The following is a 24,886-nucleotide window of genomic DNA, read 5'->3' on the forward strand; positions in this document are numbered from 1 at the left end:
TTCAGAAAGACAAAAGCAGAAAGGCCTGGTGATTTTCTTCTGAGAGGTCACAGCTTGAAAACCCTATGGAAAACCCATAGTTCTACTCTGCACGTATGGGGTCTCCATGAGTCAGAGCCAACTTAGTGGCAACTGGGTTCTGGTTAATCACACATCTGAACATTTTTTAACAGAACCATTCACTTTTTAATAGAAGTAGTAGTAACACTGTATGCCAGAGCTTCGCTTGATGTGTATAAGCTCATCAGATCCTCTCAAAGGCCTAAAGGAATTGGCGTCATTGTTATCCCCCTTGACAGAGGATGAAACTCAGCCAGGTTTGGACACAGGATAAGTCAGTTGTCTGAAGTTATACATCTGGATATGGTAGAACTGGGCTTTGAACCCAGGTGCCTCAGTGTTTATGCTCTTGATCTTGAGCCTGAAACAAATTTAAATAAAGATAGATAAACATTAAGTTGTGCAATCTGCCACGATTCTCTGCGGCGATGCCAGCTTAGTGGTCTCACCTAAGTGGTCTCAAGCCCGGGTCCGGCCTAGGAGCCAGAGGTGCCCTTGGAGGCTCTTTGAAAAACACTGCCCACAACATCCCACCCTCTAGCTGGCTAGTTCTCCTAGTTTTCCAGATTACTTCTTTGGAAAGAAATTGAAGACAACCTGCTAAAATGTAAATGTCTTACTCTGATAAGGTAACACCTCAGTGCTCACAATTTTAACGAAACCCAGGGGAAGTGAGTGTAAGGATGTCAGGCATATATATCCAATTAAATAATGGAAGTTGTTATCACCAAGAAAGCAGTCTTTTCAATATTCTTAAACATAGGTGGGAGCTTTCCTGTTTCATTTATAGAACTGAATACTAAAATCGCCAGCGGTGGTGGTGAGTTCCAAGCTTCACTGAATTGCAGTGGAATTGTCTGGAATTGATGACCACAAAGTCCAAAGTTAGGTTGTGATGTTTGTCTCGGTTGGCATGAGAAGATGGCAAAGGCAAACAACGGCATTCAGTGTGAACATGCGGCAACCATAAAGACCGTGATCTGGTTACACAGATCTGGGGGTGTTAATTTATGCGGTGCTGCAATATAACGACAGCGGGGCAATTAGCGAATAATAATGATTAGAATTTCTGTTGCCAAATGGTAAAGTGCTGACTTGTCCCGCTCATCTTTGACTTTCTCTTGCACCCCGTACATAGCAGCAATACGTCCACAGCTGCCTAAGAGGTAAAGCTGGTTATTTCTTTGCATTCCCTAAAGGAAAAAAAAAAAAAGATTGGTATCAACAGTGCATAATACCCATCCCTTCCTCTCTCTGCCCGGTGTCCCACCTTGGGATGCCGTTTATGGGCTGGACCTCGCTTTAGGCTAAATCTCCTCCTGGAACCCCTGCTCCACCCCATGACTGAATTTCCTGCCTCTGAATCACATTTTCCTGGTGAAGGTCCCTGCTTTTCTGGGCTTGTATTCTAGTGGTAGAAGAAAGATAATAAACAAACATGTAGGATAAAAGGTGGTGGAAAGTGCTCTGAGGCAAAAATTTAAAGGGCAAGGGAAATACAGAGGAGGGAATTTTATATGGGGTGGTCAGGAAAGGTCTCCAATAAGGTGGCATTTGAGCCAAACCAAAAAACCAAACCTGCTGCTGCTGTCAAGTCGATTCCGACTTATAGCGACCCTATAAGACAGAGTAGAACTGCCCCATAGAGATTCCAAGGAGCGCCTGGTATATTCAAACTGCTTACCTCTTGGTTAGCAGCTGTAGCACTTAACCACTACGCCACCACGGTTTCCAGCATTTGAGCAGAGACTTAAAAACCAAAGGAGAGAGCTAGGGATATACAGAGGAAGAGTGCTCCGGGCGGAGGTAAAAACTCCGGGATAGGTGTGGGCATGGCTTGTTCGGGAGTTATGAGGAGGCCAGTGAGCCTGGAATAGCGTAAGTCAGGGCCCAGAATGCTACAGTCCACGGTCAGGATGGGAGTTTTGAGCAGGAGAGTGAGAGGTTTCTCTAAGATGTTAGAAGCAGCACTCCGACCCCTTCGTCAACAACGGAATGCAGTGATGTAAGAGGAGGAAGACCACCATAACACTACTCAAATAGCTCACTCTTAGACTAGGCTGGGTAGCAGGGAAGTGATAAGAACTCTTTGGGTTCCGGTTATATTTTGAAGGCAGAGCTGGTCGGATTTGCTCATAAATGTGACTAAGGGATATGAGATAATGGATGAGTCAGATACGATGGCCTTGTTTTTGTTCCATGCAAGAGAAGTGACGATTCTATTTTCAGAGAAGTGAAACACTATAGGAGGAAAGGGCAGGTGGTGGGGTGGACTGAGAGGCCAGTTTGGTGTGGCTGTTAAACATCTAAGTGTTCATTGTAAATAGGCAATTGATATCCAAGTCTGGCATTCTGAGAAGTAAATTTGTTGTTGTTATTTGCCGTCAAGTTGGCTCCAACTAATGGCAGCCTTACGGATGAAACGTTGCCTGGTTGTGCGCCAGATTCATGATCTTTGGTAGATGTGAGCCTATCATTGTGGCTATTGTGTAAATTCATCTCATTAAGGGTTACTCTCATTTTTGCTGACCCTCTATTTTACAAAACGGGATGTGCTTTTCTAGTGATTGGCCTTTCCTGAGGACATGTCCAAAATAGGCAAGACGAATTCTGCCATCACTTCTTCTAAGGAGCATTCCTATTGTGTTTCTTCTAAGATTGACTTGTTTGTTCTTGTAGCAATCCATGGTATATCCAGTATTCTTGCCAACACCATGATTCGAGTGCATCAGTTCTTCTCTGTCTTCCTTTTTCACTGTCCAGCTTTCACATGTATATGAGGGGATTGAAAAGACCATGACTTGGGTCAGGTGTACTTTAGTCATCAAAGTGACATTACCTTTTAGAACTATAAAGAGATCATTTGGAAGTAAAATTAAGAATCTTCAAATAAATACAGTTTACATTAAGTATCACCACTTCCAAATATATTCATATTTTCCTCTGTGATTACTTTAAGTATAATTGCCTAAATCCCAACATAAGTTTGGAAATTTTGATTGGGAGGCATGTAGAACAGATTACCATGCATGGTACAGAAAATAATGCAACAAAAAGAATGATAGAAGTAAGAACATGGAAAGAAGAGCTTCATCTACTTAGTAATCTTTGTAAGCACCTTAATCCTCAGAACTCACTTGGATGATGCTAAACAGCAAAAGATCATGTGAACTGAAATATTGGACCTAAAAATTTCTATAAATTGTTCTACTTAAACTTGAGAAACTAAGTATCTTTATTAAAAAGTTGCCTAGACCTGTTATAAAATTACTATCTTACGTAGTCGTGGAAGTCAATAAATTGGTTTTTAAATAGCTTCAAATATCTAATTAGCAGGACCCTTGTTATGATTTGGGTGTATCTATTTGCAGTTTACTAACAGAACTATGACTCGGTCTTGTGTGCACGGAAGCATATCAACGTTTACTCGAAGAGCTGGGTTTCTGCAGGTTCCATGGGGCAGACGGTCTCTCCACAGCTCCACTGGCAGTGTCCCTCTCACTTCCCCCGAAGAGTGGGAGCAGGCTGGCCTGTGCTCACTTTTACCATTAATAGCTATCGCTAATACACGACTTGCGTTTTGTAATTGGTAAGACGGGGCTCCTATAGCATGTATCTCACACAGCAAAACACACATGCATGCACACGCACAGGCACACACAAATACTTCAGTTCTGGAATCTAGTGGCCATAATCTAAATACAGGCTCATGCAGGAAAAATGAATTTGATATAGGGGAAAACACATTTAATCCACCTTGAGATTTTGGAGTAAATGTAGATCTAATATAAAATAAAACAACTCAGACACACTCAAAAAACCCATTGGCTGTCGAGTCAATTCCGACTTATAGCAACCTTATAGGACAGAGTGGAACTGCCCCATAGGGTGTCCAAGGAATGGCTGGTAGACTCGAAATGCTGACCTTTTGGTAAGCAGCTAAACACTTAACCACTGCGCCACCAGGGCCCATCTGACACACTCAGTGGACAATAAAAAATTCCTTGTGTCTATTAAAGAATTACGTAAATAGTAAGTTTGAAGTAACATGCTGTTGTTGTAGTATGTCCCAAGACAAAAACAATAGGACATCCACAGCCAGCAGTCCTCAAGACTGAGGGTCTTCTAGTTAAGTTCAAAATGTCTCAGTTGGGGAAAGTTGTGTGAAGGCAAAACTAAGCTATTACCGGGGACTTTCAGGCTGGAAAACAAGAATCATGGAAGGCTGATGTTAGTACAACTAGAGGTCTACCAAGAAAAGACCAAACCTGTTGCCGTCGGGCTGATCCCAACTCATAGCGACCCTACAGAACATGGTAGAACTGCCTCATAGGGTTTCCAAGGAGCAGCTGGCTGATGGATTCCAACTGCTGACCTTTTAGTTAGCAGCCGTAACTCTTAATCAGTCCTCCTCATTCTACAGATGAGAAAACTGAGTCTAAAACTTTTTGTCTCCCCTCAAGGTTCTTATAATGTGCCTAGAACGGCAATACGTGTAATAAGTTACATAGAGCACCAGGGACATCAGCAATGTGGCAAGAGGGTTTATGATTCAGTGTCAGGTGAGTGGCACCTGTGGTACACCTATAAAAATGCAAAGATACAGGTGATGGGGCAAGGTGGGGAGATACGGAAGGGCTTGAACTGAACCTTGGAAAGCAAGCCAGTGGGATTTTAGATAAGGGGAAATCGGGTTATTGAGGTGATCACAGCTATTGAAGGAGGCATAACTGCTTATATTTAGGGAAAAGTAAAATTTTCTGCCGTATCTCAGGGCTTAGTCCTTTATGTAGAGGAGTGTGTGTGTGTGTGTGTGCGTGTGTGCTTTAATTTACTTACAGGCTTATTTTCACCTCTTTTAAAAAGTAACAAAAATGCATTATAGAACACTTGGAACACAAGAGAAAAAAGTCACCAATCACTATTCTACCTCAATATAAAAGTTATATAGTCTTATTTTTAAACCCGTCATTTAGTTTCAGCAAAATGGAAGTTTCTTTATTGTAAACTTAGTTTATGTTATTTTAAAAAAAAAAACTTGAAGAGCTCTCTGTTCATAAGAACTGAATTAAAATCCTTGACAAATAGGGGAATTCAACAGTTTATACGTAATCACCTCGGCTCATATGTGAAATATTGATGCCTACTAAAAAAAAAAAAAAAACTGGAAATCTACATGGAAAGAGAGAGAGAGACAGACACATAAATGTATCTAAAGTTTGGAAATCAGGAAGTAATATTCTAGTTCAGATTTTAAAAGATAATAGACTTTAAAAGCAATAATAATGATAATATTCAGCTGTCTTGAAAGCATTTTATTTGTACCTTATAAAGATGCTCACTTTTATGGGGCCCTTTTTCCTTTGTCTTAATGATTGGAAGGTCATCAAAATCTTTCTCTATCTCTCTCCTATTTTATGGCATGACCAGGAAGGCCCTGGGAAGGGAGAGAGATGGAAGTGGGTGTAATGGAGAGTGGAAAGAATGGGTGAGATCATTCCAGGAAAAACTCAAAATAGCTAATTAGCATTTTGCCAAATATATATGAAGTAATTTACTTTTTATAAGGTTCATTCAGCTGAATAAAATGATTTCATTTGTTTTGTTCCTGTGATTATAACTAAAATATGACACATCCATCTCTCTGTTCCTCTTGAGACTAAGCATTCAGAATCAGGATGAACAAAAAATTAGTGGAGCCACGAAGAGTAGCTCTGATAATGACTTTGGTCCTGGCAAAGTAAACAAATGCCATGTAGGCTTCTTGTCTTTATATTTTGCATATATCTATGACAATATGGAAATGCCGGTGGCACAGGGGTTAAGAGCTACAGCTACTAACCAAAAGGGTCAGCACTTCAAATCTACCAGATGCCCCTTGGAAACCATATGGGACAGTTCTACTCTGTCCTATAGGGTCACTATGAGTTGGAATCTACTCGACAGCAACAGGTTTTTTATGAAAATATAGTTTCTTGGCCAAATTTATTTATTATGAGTTATTATGTAGTTATATATATATATATATATACCCCTAATGAGAGACATGCTTCATATGTTTACCACAACTTCATACATTTTTATGGATTCTACTTTACCAATTAATACACTTTCATGCTGTTAGTCTAGACACATCTCCTCCTGGGGAATGAGAATCCAGGTTACCTCTGCCTTGAACTTGTCATCTGATTTTGGGAGTGGCACCCAGGACCCAGATTGTGCCCTTAGCCCTAGAGCCTGGAAGGAGCCAGGGCTCCTTAGATGGGAGTAAAGGTGGGCCCGGAGTGTTCTGTGGGTGATGCTCAGCAGTGAGAAAAGCAAAAAAGACCCCCACCACTGGGTCGGGGGCATCAGGCAGTGACACCTTCAACATCAAAAACCATAGTCAGCCTATTGAAACAAATTTGAAAAGATGCTTGTGCCTATGGTAAAAGTAAATAGGCAAAGTTTGTATATTATATATATATATTACAACTAGCTTTAAGATATTCGTAATATATATGAGCGTTTTCAGTATTGCTTATTGAAGGGCATAGCATACATTGATCAATCCAGATGACAGTCCTATACTCAAGTTTTGGTCGGTCACCAAGTTACATGTTATAAAATGTTGTAATCATTCAAGTTCTTCGACCTAGGAAAGACATTATAATGCAGTATTTAAGAACACATGCTCTGAAGCCAAACTGCCTGGGCTCCCAAGCTTGACTCTGCTACATAATAGCTCTGTGACCTTAGGTAAGTTTCTTGTCTTTTCTGTGTCTCAGCTTTTTTATCAGCACAATAAGGTAACAGTGATATTTGTCTCGTTGGGTTATTATGGGGCTTCAGTGGGTTAATATGTGCATAAATGCTTTTATGACAGTTTCCAGCACATAGAAAGTACTTTTTAAGGACAGGCTATCATATCATTTAGGTTCTCTGAGAAACAGCTAATTAACTAGGGAAGTAATAGAGAACACGTACATAATATTCATGGTAGCACTGGAACAACACAAATGCCCCTCAGTGGGAAAGTACACGTAAAAGCTGTGTGTTCACACAAGGCAGTCTTATACAGGAGACAATGTTTAATATAGAAATTATGAAACCGTAGGAATAAGTAGCATAATGGATGAATCTTAGTAATATATACAGTACAATGAGATCATTATGAAGATGAAAACAACTAAATTAAAACATGATTCTAGGAAGATATGTAGAGATAAGTAAGCCATGTAAAAAGAAAGCAAGAGGACGATAAAGATGGATTCAGGATGATGGCTCCTTCAAGTGGGGGAGGCGGGGGTTGGTAATGGTGGTGCCTGTCTGGTTAGATGTAGGATTTATCAAGGTCCATATCTTGTTTTAGGTGGTGGGTTTGTGGATTCCTAGTGAGAAGGAAGGAAGAGGAGAAAGGAGGGAGGGAGGAAGGAAGGAAATACATCTGTGATAAGATTTTGTCATAAACCAAGGATTGTGATTTATCCAGTTTTTTATACACTTGAGCGAGCCTTCCAAAAGCAGTAACAAGTATTGTCTGTTGCGATCAGTCCCACTTACGTGGTATTACAAAGAATTGCAAGGTAAAAGAGTAAAGGAATTGTTTGTTTTTCTTTTTGGTAGTCTAATTTTGATTGGGATAAGGATTGGTGAGACAGATACAAACAGCCTATATTTTTCTGAGAAAAATATTGTTATTCATCTTTGCCTCTTGAAAAAAAACAAAATCACAGGTCATGTCAGTGTTTAGGGTTCAGACAATAAAGATACTTTATTTAAAATGTATGCTATAAATCAATGATTCAGTATTAGTTAAATCAATCTAGCTAGTATAGCATTGTCATAACTAGTATAGATACACAGTGATCCCAATAATTTCTTAAACACACTTCACAATTCAAATGAAACCATCATGCCAGTTGCCGAAATATCACCTCAATTATGTGTCAGTGATTTTCAGGAGTACTTGTGGATTCATAAGCCTGTAACCTCTAAACCATCCAGAGAGCCCTATGTGGTATGTGCCAGAAGACACGGAAAATGTCTCGGGACACCATTACACATGGTTGTCCAAGAAGAACTTGGAAAGAAAGGTCCTAGATAACCTAGAAAAAAACCAAGGGGAGGAGTGTAGTGGACAAATAAGGGAAGTTCTCAGGGGTCTCTGCTGGGTTCTTTCTCCTTGACAAACTATAATGACAGTCATCCCTACATGTCTGTAAGTGAGGAGATCTTTATTTTGCAGATATTTACTGAGCAAATATTATGGGCCAGATACTGTTAGGGGCCCAGGATATGGCAGTGAAAAACACTGAGAAAAATCCTGCTGGCTAGTGTCTGCACGTAAACCAAAAACCCATCGCCGTCGAGTCAATTCTGACTCATAGAGACCCTATAGGACAGAGTAGAACTGCCCTATAGGGTTTCTAAGGCTATAAATCTTTATGGGAGCAGACTGCCACATCTTTCCCTACAGAGTGTTTGGTGGTTTCCAACCTTTTGGTTAGCAGCCGAGTTCTTAACCACTGCACCACCAGGGCTCCTTAGTGCCTGCATAGAGAATATATAAATATTAAACTTTGTTATCTTTGTAAGGAACATGTCCAGTATTTAAATTGTCCATCTTAATGAGTCTATATTTCTGGAGGCTTTAATATCTTCAGACTTCGAGGTGGTAGAATACCAAACTAAGTATCCACAAACAAGCAGCTGTTAAGACAGCTGGGAGAGAACACAGGTCATCTAGGGGGTGTAAGGGGGCCTTCATCCTTTTTCTTCCACTGTCATCCATCATGCAGCCCGGCCTGCACCTGTCCACCACTGGAAGACCACCTTCTAGTGTTCACTGTTGTCCTGGCACAGGAGCAAGCCTATCAGCCCCTCCACCACCACTAACTAGAGTATCAGCCCCTCCACCACCACTAACTAGCTGCATGCTTTCATGTTCCCCCTCTGTGCGTTAAACTGTCAGTAACCTGTGTTTGCTCTGTATCACATCAGAAGAACTAGGAGCTGTATTTTTCATGTTCAAGTCTCTCAGCCAAATGAACTGTGGGGATGAGGTAGAAGCATACTGCCTTTTTCACAGAGCTAAATGTTTCTTGTTTTACTTCTCAAAACATATGGGCTTCCAAACCAAAACCCTTTGGCATCGAGTCGACCTATAGCGACCTTATAGTACTTGGTGGATTCAAAATGCCGACCTTTTGGTTAGCAGCCGTAGCTCTTAATCAATGCATCACCAGGCCTCTGTAGAGTCGCTATATGGGGTTTGCGCAGAGGGAAATGTGAAAGATAAACCCAACTGTGGCTTACACAATCAACGGATAACACCTGGCACAGCACTTGAAGTAAAATGGGCTCTCAAAAGTTTTGATTAATGAATTAATGTTATCTTAAACAGGAAACCCTGGTGGCATAGTGGTTAAGAGCTATGGCTGCTAACCAAAAGGTCAGAGGTTTGAATCTACCACGCACTCCTTGGAAACTCTATGGAGCAGTTCTACTCTGTCCTATAGGGTTGCTAGGAGTCGGAATCGACTCGACGGCAGAGAGTTTGATTTTGATTTTTGTAATAAACATGGCCAGTATTTAAATTGTCCATCTTGATAGAATGTTGTCATTCTCTGAGATAGAGAAAAATGGAGCGAGGTTATGGGAGAATGAAATATCATGAACCTGAATTATATAAATTATAATTCATATAATTATATTTTAATTGTATGAAATATAATATTAAATATGAATAATGAATGTGAATTATATTTTATTTGTAATTTAGAACTACCAAGTTAGAAAGTAGAGTAACTCATTCAGGTTCTAGGCTATTACTTGCTGTGAAAGCTAGATTCTCAAGCAAAATTCCAAGGCTACGTTACTTCTTACATGAAGAAAACCTTTTCAGGAAGGTTTAGTACATGTTAATTCATGTTGTTTCTACAGTCATTCTTATGTGTCCCCTAAGATAAGACCCCTGAAGCATCCATACTTGGCATTATCCTAGAGTTAATTTGTATTTTTGAAGGAAAATAAATTTTTTAAGAAATATCCCATAATTCTTACTTCTACCTAATTCGACCTTTCTCAATTATTTTAAATTAAAGATAAATTTATCCCGTAATAGCCTTAGAGATTCAACTATATTAAACCAAAATTTATGTCAAATAAATATTCTAATTCTAGAACTTCTGAAATAGAGAACAGGCTGACTGAAATTTTTGTGGGTCATAAGACACTGACAATTGTTCGTGAGCCTGATACCAAATTTGTTCAACAGCAACCAAAGCATGTAAGAGCCATCATCTACATAAAAAATAACCTGAAATGTCACTATACTCCCAAACTACCGTAATTTAGCAGGTGAAGGCGTGACCGGTGCAGCCAGTAAGAAAATGCAATTAAAATATTGGTTTAGAACACAGTCTGCTTACACCAGTTAGCCTTTCAGTTACTCAAAACAGCTTTTAACATTTTATGAGGGTCAATAGACTTTACCCTTTAAAATATGAAACATGCTAAGGAATGCAGCGTTTGGAATGCCAGACCACATCGATGATTTATCTGTCTTGAAGGCCTCCACTGCTGCAATTCTAGTAGAACACAAAAAAATCAGTGATTCTTGTCGCCCCAAATCTCCCACATGATGAAAGAAAGCTTTAAAAAGGGGATGATAATTAATTGAGTGAAGATAATTTTTATACAAATTGTCTTCATGTAGATTTATAAAACGGGTGTTATTTTAGGCAAAATCGAATCTCACTGTTGAAAATCTAGTTCAAGAGCACACTAGATAATATGGGAAGACATGGTCCATCTAAACAGTTCTGTAGGTCTCTTTCTAGAGTTAAATAAACTAAGGAAGACATGGTCCATCTAGACAGTTCTGTACATCTCTTTCTAGAGTTACATAAACTAGGGAAGACATGGCCTATCTAGACAGTTCTGTACATCTCTTTCTAGAGTTAAATAAACTAAGGAAGACATGGTCCATCTAGACAGTTCTGTAGGTCTCTTTCTAGAGTTAAATAAACTAAGGAAGACATGGTCCATCTAGACAGTTCTGTACATCTCTTTCTAGAGTTACATAAACTAGGGAAGACATGGCCTATCTAGACAGTTCTGTAGGTCTCTTCCTAGAGTTACATAAACTAGGGAAGACATGGCCTATCTAGACAGTTCTGTACATCTCTTTCTAGAGTTAAATAAACTAAGGAAGACATGGTCCATCTAGACAGTTCTGTAGGTCTCTTTCTAGAGTTAAAGAAACTAAGGAAGACATGGTCCATCTAGACAGTTCTGTACATCTCTTTCTAGAGTTACATAAACTAGGGAAGACATGGCCTATCTAGACAGTTCTGTAGGTCTCTTCCTAGAGTTACATAAACTAGGGAAGACACGGCCTATCTAGACAGTTCTGTACATCTCTTTCTAGAGTTAAATAAACTAAGGAAGACATGGTCCATCTAAACAGTTCTGTAGATCTCTTTCTAGAGTTAAATAAACTAAGGAAGACATGGTCCATCTAGACAGTTCTGTACATCTCTTTCTAGAGTTACATAAACTAGGGAAGACATGGCCTATCTAGACAGTTCTGTAGGTCTCTTCCTAGAGTTACATAAACTAGGGAAGACATGGCCTATCTAGACAGTTCTGTACATCTCTTTCTAGAGTTAAATAAACTAAGGAAGACATGGTCTATTTAGACAGTTCTGTAGATCTCTTTCTAGAGTTACATAAACTGGGGAAGACATGGTCTATCTAGACAGTTCTGTAGGTCTCTTTCTAGAGTTACATAAACTAGGGAAGACATGGCCTATCTAGACAGTTCTGTACATCTCTTTCTAGAGTTACATAAGCTGGGGAAGACATGGCCTATCTAGACAGTTCTGTACATCTCTTTCTAGAGTTAAATAAACTAAGGAAGACATGGTCTATCTAGACAGTTCTGTAGATCTCTTTCTAGAGTTACATAAACTGGGGAAGACATGGCCTATCTAGACAGTTCTGTACATCTCTTTCTAAAGTTAAGTGAACTAGGCAGCTAAGAGGGACACAGGCTTGAAAGAGCGCGTTAACTGGTGTTAATACACACCCCCTTTCTCTTCCTGATACTACCAGAAATAGTCTCTGTAAAAGTCCCTTTCCTCTGACTTTCGGTATTTAAATGAGTCATTTAAATATTGGTGCAGTGCAATGGATTCCTTTTTTATGGCCTTTCTTGCCATGGTCTTATAACTCCCACCAAATGATTGAGTGGGACTGTGCAAATAATGTACTCGTGGCCCACCAAGGGGTTTGGACAGCTTGCTAATAATACGAATAAGGTGCTGGTGCGTGGCGCTCTTGTGGAGGTGGGACCACGCAAATAAGGTGTATGGAACTCTAACAAGGATATTGGTCAGTTTTGCCATCCCACTAGACTTAAAATGAGCCATTCCAGAAGCAGGAAGGGGGGGACCTCATCACCACCAAGAAGAAGAGATGGGCTCAGAGCACATCCTTTGGACCCGGGATCCCTGTGCTGGGAACCTCCTGGACCTAGGAGGCAGAGAGAGAGAGTTGTAACACTGGAGATGGTGAGAGACGGTGAGACGCAGCAGCAGAGACATGACAGCAGCAGAGGCAGCAGAACCAGGAGACAGGCAGGACACAGTACAGTGGGCTTCTTGACCCACTGAGCAAGACAGCTGAGTGCCTTCATGCAGGAGGCTTGCTGGTGGAGGGGGGTGCCTCTGGGCACTTGTTGGTAGAGCTAAGCTTGCTGACCCATGGAGCTAGAAAGCTGAGAGCATTGGGGCCTAGGCTTACCGACAGTGTAGGGTGCCTCTGGGCACTTATCGTTGGAGCTGAAGAACTTTGTCATACTTGCCCTAGCAGAGAAGAGGCCGGGCTGAGTGGCTGAGGGCCAGCGAGAGGCCTGCCAGTGGGCACAGCCAAGAAGCTGTCCTGACCAAAGAACTATATCATGAGATGTATCTGATCCTGAATTGTAACCTGGTACTTCCCTGATAAATCCCATAACCGTGAGTATTGTCAGGAAGCTCTGTGTGGCCATTGCAATGAATTATGGAACCCAGTAGAGAAGTATAGAGTGCCGTGGGAGGGATGGTTGGTGTCAGAATTGGTAAAAAGGTTGGAGAGAGAAGGTTTGTCTGACCTCTGCCTCACAGAGATCAGCCCTGGGTTGTTGATGCTGATTCTCCTCCCACTTGAGAAGTCAGAGGAGGCCAGACGCCCCTGCCACACCATTCCTACAGTTGGCTTCAGTTAGATTCTTCTTGATAGTATACACGATCTTGTTAGTAAGTACAGTGGTTCGCACATAAAAGAGTTCAGTAAATATTTGTTGACCCAATAAACCCTTCTTGGATTCAGCAAATTTTAGACCATGAAAGGATCCTATGTATTTTTGTATTCTAGAACAAGACTTTAATTTTATAAATTAAGAAATTCAGACCCATAAAAGTGAAGTGATTTGTCTAAGCACAGTACAGACCAGGCTCAGTACTGACACCCACTTCAGCACTACAAAAAATGTAATGGGAAGAGCAGGCACCTGAAAATTCCCTAAAACTTGGATTGTTTTGAATTCTGACTCTGTCACTCACTGTCTGTTGAAGAAATTGTTACTCACACAAGAAAGAAAGTTGCTAACCCCTTGACTTATCCATTATCTTTTACTCATTCCCAATATAAGCTCTATTTCTTACCCTTGATTCTGACACTGGATGGGCAGACAACCGACATTCCGATAATGAGTTCATATTAAAAATTTTCTGTGTACTACATGGAGTCCCTGGGTGGTGCAAATGGTTGATGCTCTCAGCTGCTAACTGAAAGGTTGGTGGTTTGAGTCCACACAGAGGTGCCTCAGAAGAAAGGCCTTGCAATCTGTTTCCCAAAAATCATCCATCGAAAACCTTCTGGATCACAGTTTTACTCTAACACACACGGCATCACCATGAGCTAGAAGCTACTTGATAGCAATTGGTGGGGGTGGGGGTGGTGCACTGTATAAAAGCAGTCCCTGCCCTTAAACGTGTTTGGCTATGAGTCCATGTAACCGCACATGGTCACATACAGTTTCTACTGCCAAATACGACAACATAATTAAGGAAATACTTTAATTCTCCATTAAAAAGAAGAAATAGCACCAAAGTCAATGAGTATCAGACTTTTGTCATGACGATGTCAGGCAGATACTGGTGGACCTGACGCAGGACTGTGTCTGAATGTCAGGTAGAGCCTATGTGAGCCAGAAGCCCCAGCTGCGCCCTTAGGTCATTCCTGATCCCGTGTCTCAGTGTCGGCTCACTCTGGAGGGAAACCATGCTGCCTGAAAGAGGTCATGTCTTCTTGCAGTCAGAAAGTCAAGATGAAGCCTTTGCTGCTTTTCAAAGACCTCCAAAGATCCCAGACTAAAGGAGGAAAATGGAGAGTTTGTTTCTGAGAACTAAGGGGAGGTGGGGCGGGAAGCAATATAGAGCAGATTGATGACATTTGGCTTTGTATGTTAAAGCGTGTCCAGTGACCGTCTTAAAGACTACTCCAGCCATTTCACAACTTAGTCACCTTTGACTAAGACCTTTGTTCAAATAAATCCAATGTGTCATTTAAGTATAAATTTTCAAGTTGTTTTCTTTGCCTATTTTTGGTAGATTGAGTGAAAGTTTTAACTTTAAATAGTCCCAGGGTATGAAGGACTATATTAGGTATAAAAAATAAAGAGTACTGGGGCCACATGAGTGGGTAAGAACTAGGAGTGAGGTCACTGGGTCGGCATTTTGCAGAACAAAAGGGCAATAGGTATCGAGCCCCATTTCGTTGTATAATTCAGAAGTCTTAAAGCGCTTGCTTCTAGGATGAACTCGTTAATCCTTTCTGATGAGAGCCATAAACCATATTGTTAAAAACTATCATCAGCTAATAAACAGTCTCACCTGGATATTATGTTTCTTATATTCAGGTACATCTGAAGGGAGTATTGAAGCTTCTAGTTACAATGTTACCCATGCATCTGTCTGTCAATCAAAGCATAAATCATGAGTAACTGAGAGCATGAACCCTCAGGACTACTGGGATGATTTCCCTGAGATTAAAAAAACAAAAAAATCTGGATACACCTTGTCTTGGCTACCCAGTGTTACCTTAACAGAAATACCTCAAGTGGATGGCTTTAAGAGGACAGAAATTTATTTTCTCACAGCTCTGGAGGCTAGAAACTCAGATCAGGGTCTCAGCTTTGTCAGTTCCTTCTGTGAACGTCTCCTAGTTTCTGGTGTCTGCTGGCCATCCTTGATGTACCTTGGCATGTGTCCCCCTACCTGCCCCATGTGTGTGTATGTCTCTTTTGTGCTCTTTTTTTATAACTCAGAAATGATTAGATTTAGAACCCACCTTACCTAAGTCACAAAACAAAGAAAACCCTATTTCCAGACATGATCATATTATAGGTATAAACCAAAACCCATTGCCATTGAGTCAATTCTGACTCATAGTGACTGTATAGGACAAAGTAGAACTGCCCCCATAGAGTTGCCAAGGCTGTAATCTGTATGGAAGCAGACTGCCACATCTTCTTCCCATGGAGCCACTGGTGGGCTCAAACCACCAATCTCAGTTAACAGCCGAGCCTGTAACCACTGTGCCACCAGGGTCCATATTTACAGGTATACCAAAAAACCAAACCCATTGCCATCGAATCAATTACGACTCATAGCGGCCCTATAGGACAGAGTAGAACTGCCCTATAGAGTTTCCAAAGAGCACCTAGTGGATTTGAACCGCTGACCTTTTGGTTAGCAGCCGTAACGCTTAACCGCTATGCCACCAGGGTTTCCATTTACAGGTACAGGGGCCAGGATTTCAATACATATATTTGGGGGACACAATTCAAACCGTAACACATGTCAAAACGCGTCAATAACTCCCCTTTCAGCTGTTAACACTCCGCTGGCCCCATATAAAAAAAATAGCTTCCACCAAATCCTTGTGTCTCCTCACTCAGCCTCCCTACAGAGCCTGGTGTGGCCTCACATCCATGCCAGGCTGACCAACAAACACAGAAGGACTTTTATAAGTGAGGCAGCTGGCCTCAACATGGCCATTGAAGTGGCCACACATCCTCCTTGATTTATGTAGCCACTGTTCTTGAGTATGCTGAAATAATTATATTTTTTAAACAATTGTATTATTCTGAGCTCACAGTCCACTAAAGCCCCCAGACTTCATTCATATAACCTAGCCATGAAATGATTCATTTTAACCTCATTGCAGGGCTTGATGTTTATCTCTGTTAAAGTTTAAATCGGCCTACCAAACACTCTGTCTTTCTACTTATCCTCTGTTCCTCTCATGTGTATCTTTCTGTAGCATGCCACCTCCTTCTTCCCAAAAATAAAAATATTAAAGACACACAGTCAAGACAGGGCTGTGTGGCTCCATCAGAAAGACACCTTGCAAGGGACGCCTCCATGAAGACTCTCAAAAATCAGTTTTCATTTACCTAAGATTCATCTAACAACATTTACGTTTAGTACACAGAAAAGTCACGAAGGGTTTTGTCAAATTCCTTGCGAAAATCAAGTGCAGGGTTCTTACACTACAAAGACTGCTACAAATAATAACAATAATATTACATTTCCAATATCAGATTAAATAACTTAACAATGAAAACAGAAGGTACCTGTCTTTACTGCCTATTTTCATTAGGCCCAAAAAATAATCTAGTAAACTACCTAAAGCTCAACAATAATATTAAAAGTTTCAAATCTGAATATGTTCAAAATTTTTTCAAAGACAGTATCTTCCCACATTTCATTATTTCCTTCCTTGGATTTCCCCAAATGAGCCAAATTACCATAAGATGTACCTAAAGAGATTTAAAATACATTTTTATTTTAAATAAACTTTGTAAAAGAAACATTGTTTAAATTTTAAGATTAAAAGACCAAATGGGAGCAAACTTCTACCACCGTACTCTAAAAAAAAAAAAAAAATTAAATTACACATAGCAAGTAGGATTTTACCATTTTATATTTGAGATACATACCTATGTATAAACACGAGTTTGTAGTAATCCTGGCAGTATGCAACCACCTTTGACATCGCTTAGTTATGTAAACATTGTTTCAGGTGTTCAGGAAGCAGATACAGTTCAATCAGGAGAAGCACGTGGCTGTTTAACAGTCGACAACAAGCAGGATTATAGCTGTGGTCGTTTATAAAATTACATTGCCATGGAAGTACATCAAAATAAACATTAGCTTAAAGTTCTGAAAATTACAGAAAAAATATCAATAACTGTTGGTCTAGACATTAAAAACAAAAACAAAACCTGATGCCATCAAGGCAATTCTGACTGACAGCAACCCTGTGGGACAGAGTGTTTCCAAGGAGCCGCTGGTGGATTCGAACTGCCAACCTTTAGGTTAGCAGCTGAACACTTAACCACTGCGCCACAGAAAACTTAAATAACGCTTTCCACTGGGACTTGGGCGGGGGCAAGAGGCGTCCTTGGCCTGAGCAACAGTGATTTGGCTGTTAGTCTTAGGGGACTGGCAAGCTGGTCTCCGCCAAGGCCCGTGGTCCCCGTCCTCCAGAGCAGCTCCCGCCGCCCCTCCCGGTCTGTGTCTCTGCCCCCGAGTCCTGACACACGATCCAGACCTATATTGTGCTGTATGGCAGTGTTTTGAGGGGAATGATCTTGATTTCAAATGACATTTTCCGTTGTCTCCAAGCAAGGAGCCTGTCTTGACTGAGGGAAAGGAGAGCGAAGCTTCTTTTCAGTCTCGGGTTGTGACTATTTGATCTTAGATCAGTCATTTCTCTTCCTCTCAAATGGTTGGTCTCAGAAGGAGGTGCTTGACCTGACTTCCCTTTCAGAAGCTGGAATTAAACAAAACAAAACGTAAAAGGAAATTCAAGTCCCACCAAGACATTTGAGTTCTGGATCAAAGTAAAATGAAACTAAAACAACCGCCATCAAGCGGACTCCAACTCACAGCGACCCCGTGTGTTTCGCGGTAGAACTGCCCTCCACAGGGTTTTCCATGGCTGATTTTTCCGTGGATCGCCAGGCCTTTCTTCTGAGGCACCTCTGGGCGGACTCCAACTTTCAACCTTTTGGTTAGCCTCCAACACATGAACCATTTGCAGCACCCAGGGACTACAAAACTAAACTAGTCTTATAGAATTTATTTTTAAATCAGCTGCTTTGTGATATAAATATATAAAAACTGAACCTGTCAGTTTTAAAAATTAAAGATAGGGAGAAACTTAGCGAAGCACCCATAGGAAACTGTGGCTCTTTTAAAAGATCAAAGATTTGCTCCTCGAAGCGGAATTCACGCTCCCCCTGTACAGTGGTGGAGAGAGGGGAAGGCACTTTCACTTGGTGAAAGAAGCAGAAGCGGCTGCCGTCAGGGTGTTAACACCCACAATCTGTCACACAATTCTTCATGCGGCATTTTATAGACCTCGCTTTTCCTGTAGCCGTCACCTTGGGCTATGAGCTGTCAAAGGGAATGGGAAAGGCCTTAAAAAGGGCTAATTGTCACAACCTTTAATGTGACCTCCCCTGAACTTCTGCGGCAGGGACTACCGCTGGGCTGGGAGGTGAGCATTTGATGTAACTGTTTAAGGAAGAAAGAAAAGCTGCCTAGAAAGCAGAATTCCTTTTCAGTTCCAATATGTTGCTAAGTTGGGGGTGGGAGAATCCATACAAATCGGCCTAATAACCATGGTGGCTTGCTTCTCTCTTAAAGAAGACAATAACGTCCTCTGCGTTTACAGGGAAGTCCAGATTTTGTCAAGACCCAGTTGAAGGCAAAAGTCTGCCTCAAAAGATGTGAAATATTTGTGAGTGGGAATGGTGCCAGTTTGGGGATGATTCGCTCTTGGGGGTTTGGGGGGTGACAGGCTCCCTACAGCTGCTGCTGCTAATAATGAAGGAAAAAGAAAGAAGAGGAAGAGACAGGACGGGGAAGTAAGGAATGGGAGCAGGAGGAGGAGAAAAAGGTAATGATACACATTGTTTAAACCAAAAAACAAGCCTTTGCCATGTAGCTGATTCCGACTCATAGCAACCCTATAGGACAGAGTAGAGCTGCCCCACAGGGTTTCCAAGGAGCAGCTGGTGGATTTGAACTGCTGACCTTTTTTTTGGTTAGCAGCCAAATGCTTAACCACTGCATCACCATGGCTCCATAAATTGTTTAGAGGACTAAAAATTGGCAGAATGGGGATTTAAATCCAGATCTACCTAATTCCACAACCTACCCTTCTAACATTATTCAATTCACTTATAACTTAGGTTCCTCTATTCTAATTTAATTAACCCTCTTATGTGTCTCTGATAATGTGCCTGACTCACCAGACCTGGTTTATTTTCATTGGGAATCCATCCATTCGGCTTTTGATTTACCTGCATAAGCCCCACTGGCGCAGTGGTTAAGAGCTCAGCTGCTAACCAAAAGGTCGGCAGTTCAAATCCACCAGCTGCTCCTTGGAAACCCTGTGGGCCAGTTCTACACGGTCCTGTAGGGTTGCTATGGGTCAGAATCGGCTTGACAGCAACGGGTTTGGTTTTCGGTTAATGTACAGGGAGTTCTTTGCTGTGTGGATCACCCGCTGAGGTTCAAGATATTTTATGGTCAGTTTTCATAGTCTTGGCTCTGGTTCAATTCCAATTTAAGAGAATACTTGAAATTCTGTCTCCTCCAATAGCACGCAAACACTCTAGGAATCTGATGCTTTCCAGAACGATCTGGGCTTGTTATGTAAGCACAATCAAAGACACTTTTTCAGAACAGAACAAAAGGGATTAGTTTCGCTTTAGTTTAAATTGTCTAAAGAGGGTTTTCAGCTGTGGATCTGTTAATGGCTTCAGTACAAATAATGGAAATAGAACCACGCATTTTTGTTAGTCACCCAAGAAGCCTTGCAGTTTCAGGTTCTTCTTGAGAGAACAGTCACTGTGGCTCTTCTTTTAACAGCTTGGAAAATGTCTTGCCTGATTAGGAAGTCAGCCATTTCACATTCTGACATCTAAAACAATGTGAAGTTAGAAAACCTCACTAATTACATTTCTAAGTAACAGGATACATCACTTTAAAGATGAAAAGCTCAAGTATTTGTGGCGCCTTTCCTTGTTCTTGTTAATCCGATTTTACTTGTTGTCAGATGTTTTATGGGTACCTGCAGCTGAGTTCAAACAAATTGTTCTCTAACTTGTTATAAAAATATTATTTTATATTAGCAGATTTTGTATGCTGAGAATTAGCCTTCCTTCTACATCTGACGTTTCCTTTACCCATCAGTGTTGGTCCAGACACTTCTCTTTTTTGTTCAGTTTTAAAACTTGAGACAGCTTTGAACTTAAAGTGCTGCCTGGTTTTGAAAGGAGTGCTGATGTAGAATCTGAGAAATGTCTTTGCAGTCCTCATTTTCTGCAGTCTGTTTATCCCTTCTTGTTTTAGAATGCCTCAGCCTTGGTCACACACATCCCCTGAGGCTCTTCTTTTCCTTTTATTTTCTCCATTTAAGGTTAACATATTAGGAGATTAAAATAAGTACGTTTGAAGGAGCTTTCTCAAGGCTCCTGCACTGATGGCTGCCTTCTCCCCTGGCTTCCTTGGCGTCCTCGCAATGCAGGCAGCAGTAAGGCTACTCAAGTAGCATTTCTTAGAAGTGCATCACATTTTTCTGTGTATTCTGGGGGAATAAAGGACACCAAAGTGTCTCTTTATTTGTATCCACTGAAAAATAAGATGTAAAATTAGCCATAATAAAGTTTCCCTCAATCACTTTTTAAAGTCAATTGACCTGTGAAATCTTTCTATACAGTTCACTGAAGCGTGATGTAGGTCTTTGAGTGCTGGCCATGGCGGCGCCAAGCAGGGTCCCCGTCCTGCCTCCCCTGCCCTGGAGTGTAGTGCCCGGGCAGAGGGTGGGAGTGTAACACTGAACACAGCCAGGGGGTACAAAAGTGGGATCCTGCAGAAATCGTCTGTGTCACTTTCAGTTTACAGCTCAAACAAGTAAAGTGGGGCGAATGGCAGTACTGTGATTTTACACATTCTGTACAAACGTTGATATAATATTCATTGAGTGCCATGGTTAATATTCAATTTAAGTTAAAAGGAAAAAAAAGGGTAAAATCCTTCTTCATTTTGTCCATAATTATATCCCTTTTAAGTATATTTTTGTTGCTATTTCATTTCAGTATCCCTCCCCCAAGAAACACACACACACACTGGAAGAGAAGAGATACCATTACATTTCGCTGGCATTCACACGTTGATTGTCTTATTAGAATTTCACAGTAGTGATGAGCAAAGCCAGGTTTCTGTAAGAGGTGAACTGCAATAACCACAGAAAGGAAAAGATGGGTGATGAATACAGCAGAGCATATAACGGCAGGAGAAACGGTCAGAAAGGAGCAAGGGCAAGAACCCTGGCAGACAAAGCCAGCAAAGCCAGGAAGCCCCACTGATGCTCTTTTTAGAGACTTAAAAACTTATTAGTTGCCATCAATTTCAACTCATGGCAACCCCATGCGTGCAGGGTAGAATTATTTCATAGGATTTTTAAGGCTGTGACCTTTTGGAAGCAGATCACCAGACCTATCTTCCTAGGCAACTGTGGGTGGACTCAAACCTCCAAGCTTTCGGCTAGTAGTTAGTTGAGCATTTAACCATTTTTACCACCCAGGGACAAAAATCTGACCTTACAAATCAATCAACAGGTGATTTCATGTCAACCCTATCCCCGCTTATCCACTTTATATGAGGTATAAATGAAGCTTTTAAAAATTATTAAATGTTAGCATGCTAATGTGCTGTGTGGGGGAAGCTCATGTGGAAATCTAACAGCCCCCACTCAAAAGCGAAAGTGAAGTGGCCAGGGTTAAACTTCTCTTTCAGAGACCTCTCGCTCTTATAGGCTTTGCTTCCTGTTTGAGCATGTCCTTCCTCTCTAGTCTTAGAGTATGGATAAATAAGAAACTCTAAAAATGGGCCAAGAGAACACACCAGGGAAAGAGTTCTATCTTCTCACATGTCATAAAGTAATAAAGAATATTAAAAACTTTTTTCTGGGACAAGCAGCATTCTGCCAACCGTTTCTAATGAATTGATCCCAGTTGCTATAAATCAGTTCAAGCACTTTAATGTAAAAAAGCACATTATCTGATATTAAAAAAGAAATGATTTTCTGTAGTAATCATTGATTTCCTTTGTCTTAAAAAAAATAGAGATGAATCTCGTCTTCCTTTATTGTGCCATCAAAATATACATTAAATATTACCTGGCAATAAATTGATCCACGCATGTAAGGTAATGATTTCAAAGTACCAGGGTACTTTTTAAAATTCTGAAAGAAGACATTTAATAATCAATGATCCTTTCAGGTTTAGAGAACAAGAACTATTTGTATAAGTGTTTGTGAAAGAAACTTTTAATGTTTTAAAATTAAAATTCCTCTACATCTGTTCACTTGCCATTTTCATCCATATTGGTTACCATTAAAATATATGTATGTCTATGATCATAGGAAGGAGCCCTGGTAGCACAAATAGTTAAGCGCTTGGCTGCTAATCAGAAAGGTTGATGGTTAGAACTCACCCAGTGGCTCCGGAGGAGAAAGACCTGGCAATCTGCTTCCATGAATATTACAGCCAAGAAAACCCTATGGGGCAGTTGTACTCTGTTGCATGTGGTGGATATGAGTCCAAATCAACTTGACAGCACCTAACAACAACAACATGATCATAGGACTAAATAACAATTTAAATTTAAGTTAAATAGAATTATAAATTCTTCCCACCTTATTAAACACACTTAAAATAAAACTAATGATGATGTCATCCATTTCTGTCCAGTCAATTCCAATTTATAGCAACCCTATGTACAACAGAACAAAACACCTCTCGGTCCTGCACCATTCTCACAATCGTTGTTATGTTTGAACCCATTTTTGCAGCCACTGTGTCAGTCCATCTTGTTGGGGGTCTTCCTGTTTTTTGCTGACCCTCTACTTTACCAAGCATAATGTCCTTCTCCAGAGACTGGTATAACTCATAGATTACATATACACCAAAAACAAAACAAAAGCACACTTTCATATTTTGTGCCAACATACTAGTGAACAAATTCATGCATCATTTTTTTTCTACAGGAAAACTGAAGACTTTAATAACAAACCCTCCAAGGTCAAAATGAATACAGGTATGACATCTCCGTTAGTTATAAACTCTTCAGCCTTGCTCTGTAAAACTTATCCTGGCCCTAAATCATTAGAATAGTGCCCTGCTGATCCTAAATGTGATACTGAGTTTGACTAGATATGTAGTCTAGATCTGTTGCCTTATTTCTTTGTCTTTGTGATCTAACCTGGTAGTCACAAAAGTAGAATTTTCTCTTTTGTTATCTACTCTTACTCTCTTTTTCTCTAATCATATTGCAAAATTTATTCCTATAAATCCTAGGAAGTACTATGTAATTTGTATGCATACACTTAAAACCCCCCATTAAAAATGAGCTAAATTCTAAGGCAAATTGCTCTAATGGAAAATATTTAAAGCTCATTATTCTATAAACTCTTTGTGCCAGAGAAATAAGGCATAAATAAAGTTTTTTAAAATTATCAAATATTACCATGTTAATGCACATGAAAACTTTATGTTTACAAAGTAAGCGGATGGGGTCCCAAAGCTTCATAGGAATCAGCCTCATTAATACAGTCACAACACATATGAACTCCTAAGCATTATATTTTTAAGTGTGAGAACATCTCCAAATAGCCCAATAATATGGACTTTGTAAATGTTTTTGTGATGCATTCTATGTACAAAAATTTTTCCCCAGTAGAAATATTTTGGCTTATATTTTCACCTTTCCATCCTGGAATTCTTATATTTAATATTAAGTAAATAGGTAAAACTACTTTCTTCTTGACATTGTGTAACTTGTTTTAAAAATACCATTTCCTATATGTAAAGGTCACTGGAAAGTTTTTTTTAGCCAATCCCCTTATGGCAGGGGAGAAAGGATGATCCAAGATATTTTCTCACATCAAGCTTGTTACCTCTCTGCTGTCTTGTTATCAAAGTCCCTAGAGGGAGGGTTAACAACTGATGGTGAGAACCAGTATCTAATCCCTAGATCAAGTGTAGAAGCATGAGCCACTGTCCATCTTTTTGTGGCTGCCCCTCCCGGAAACCTGCTCTAAATGGCTTCAGAGAATGCTTATTTTGCCTGGCTCCTGAGGATGCAGAACAGGCAACATGGGGCTATTAGAGACAGCCAAAAAATAAAAGGAAGGCTTAGAAGACAAGTGAAATTATCACCTTATAAATGAACCAAGTGAAGGCATTTGGACAATTGAAGATGTCCAAATTAAACATGGGAATTGAAAGAAGAAACACTATTAGGCAAAAGAGATTAAAGAAAGCAAATAGAATATAGAACCCACGGCTGATCTAGGATATATCAAGTTGTGAAACTGCAGTTACTCCAGCAGAATGTCCACTTGAGGAGGTTATATTACTCATTGTTTGAGGATTCTCCCTCCAGACTTAATTTGAACATAACTTTCCAAATATCCATTATTTTCTTAAGTGCTTATTTTCATATTTATCATAGCCCTATTGGGACAGAGGTATGCAATGTGATTATGCTAAATATATTGTATTGATGTACAATGAATTCAACAATTAATCTTTCTATTCATATAATTTAATCCCTTATAGCCATTCTTAAATCTTTTAAGGTTTCTAGGGTACTCAAGTCCAAGTCATTGCTATAGTGACATGAATAAAACCCTCTAAAGCATCTTCTCATTTAGG

General features: G+C 40.3%; 1 protein-coding gene across 18 annotated transcripts in view; it reads left to right on the top strand.

Annotated features, from left to right (window-relative positions):
- SORBS2 (sorbin and SH3 domain containing 2) overlaps window positions 1-24,886 on the top strand; it is a 200,995-nt gene that overhangs the window by 74,685 nt on the left and 101,424 nt on the right. For 17 of the 18 annotated variants that reach the window (XM_049866910.1, XM_049866909.1, XM_049866918.1 and 14 more), the window contains one exon: window positions 23,218-23,267. The exons of the other annotated variant lie outside the window; for it this stretch is intronic. In XM_049866910.1, the coding sequence (XP_049722867.1) occupies window positions 23,258-23,267 (10 nt within the window). In that variant the 5' untranslated portion in view covers window positions 23,218-23,257. The remainder of the gene's footprint in view (window positions 1-23,217; window positions 23,268-24,886) is intronic. 18 annotated transcript variants of the gene reach the window in all.

The sequence above is a fragment of the Elephas maximus genome, chromosome 22, assembly GCF_024166365.1.
Source record: "Elephas maximus indicus isolate mEleMax1 chromosome 22, mEleMax1 primary haplotype, whole genome shotgun sequence".
In the NCBI taxonomy this organism is placed as follows: Eukaryota; Metazoa; Chordata; class Mammalia; order Proboscidea; family Elephantidae; genus Elephas; species Elephas maximus.